Genomic DNA, 851 nt, shown 5'->3' with positions numbered 1-851 from the left:
CCTGTAAGTACTCACATACAGAATTCTGGCAACTTTGCCAAGTGTAATACAAGATTTGATGGCCTTAAAACTAGCGACGTCTTAGCTTTCATCGATGCGATCGAAATCTACAAGACATGTGTTAACATGAGCGACGACGTAGCGCTGCGTGGATTGCCCATGTTACTAACGGGACTGGCCGCTACGTGGTGGCAAGGTGTTAAAAATAGTACCCCGTCATGGCAAGCAGCGTTAGAATCGCTAAGGCAAACTTTCGGGCCTAGGCTGCCCGCACACAAAATCTTTAGGTTAATCTTTGAGCGCGAACAACAGATTAACGAAACAACAGATTTATTTATTTGCCATATAAGAGCATTGTTCGCGCAACTTCCGCCACATTCTCTATCGGAAGATGTACAACTTGAGATGACGTATGGTTTATTACATAAACGAATACGCGAGAAAGTACCTCGTTCTTGTTTTACCTCGTTTGCGGAACTTATAGCCCAAGCGAGACGTATAGAGGACATCCTAAATGAGTCTCGCCCATTACAAACAAAATCAGACGTCAAACCTACGTTAAGCACGTTGCCGTCGAATAATACACAGCCATGTTACACTCCGTCGCCTGTACACAATAAACGACCTCAGTGTAGTTATTGCAAGCGTTATGGCCATGTTAAGGAAGCGTGCCAGAAATTGGCGGGAAAACCTTTAGAAGTCAAAGAGGGCGTATTAGAGAAGAAGACACCGGCAGTTACTTGCTTCGGTTGCGGGACACCCGGACGTATCCGTTCGAACTGCCCGACGTGTAAGGAGAAGAAGTCGTTAGAACCCGTAACCAGTTCGTTCCAATCTGTTTCCGCGTGTGA

At 45.8% G+C, this 851-nt stretch overlaps 1 protein-coding gene across 1 annotated transcript; it reads left to right on the top strand.

Moving 5' to 3' along the window:
• Positions 1 to 6: 6 nt before the first annotated feature.
• On the top strand, positions 7 to 845 carry LOC106110115 (the record flags this gene model as incomplete). Its single annotated transcript, XM_013291827.1, has 1 exon — positions 7 to 845. A coding segment is annotated over one exon (839 nt), but the record flags the coding sequence as incomplete, so codon positions are not given.
• Positions 846 to 851: the final 6 nt, after the last annotated feature.

Source organism: Papilio polytes, unplaced genomic scaffold (assembly GCF_000836215.1).
Source record: "Papilio polytes unplaced genomic scaffold, Ppol_1.0 DF820846.1, whole genome shotgun sequence".
In the NCBI taxonomy this organism is placed as follows: domain Eukaryota; kingdom Metazoa; phylum Arthropoda; class Insecta; order Lepidoptera; family Papilionidae; genus Papilio; species Papilio polytes.
This window is presented reverse-complemented; position numbering and strand designations above follow the sequence as displayed.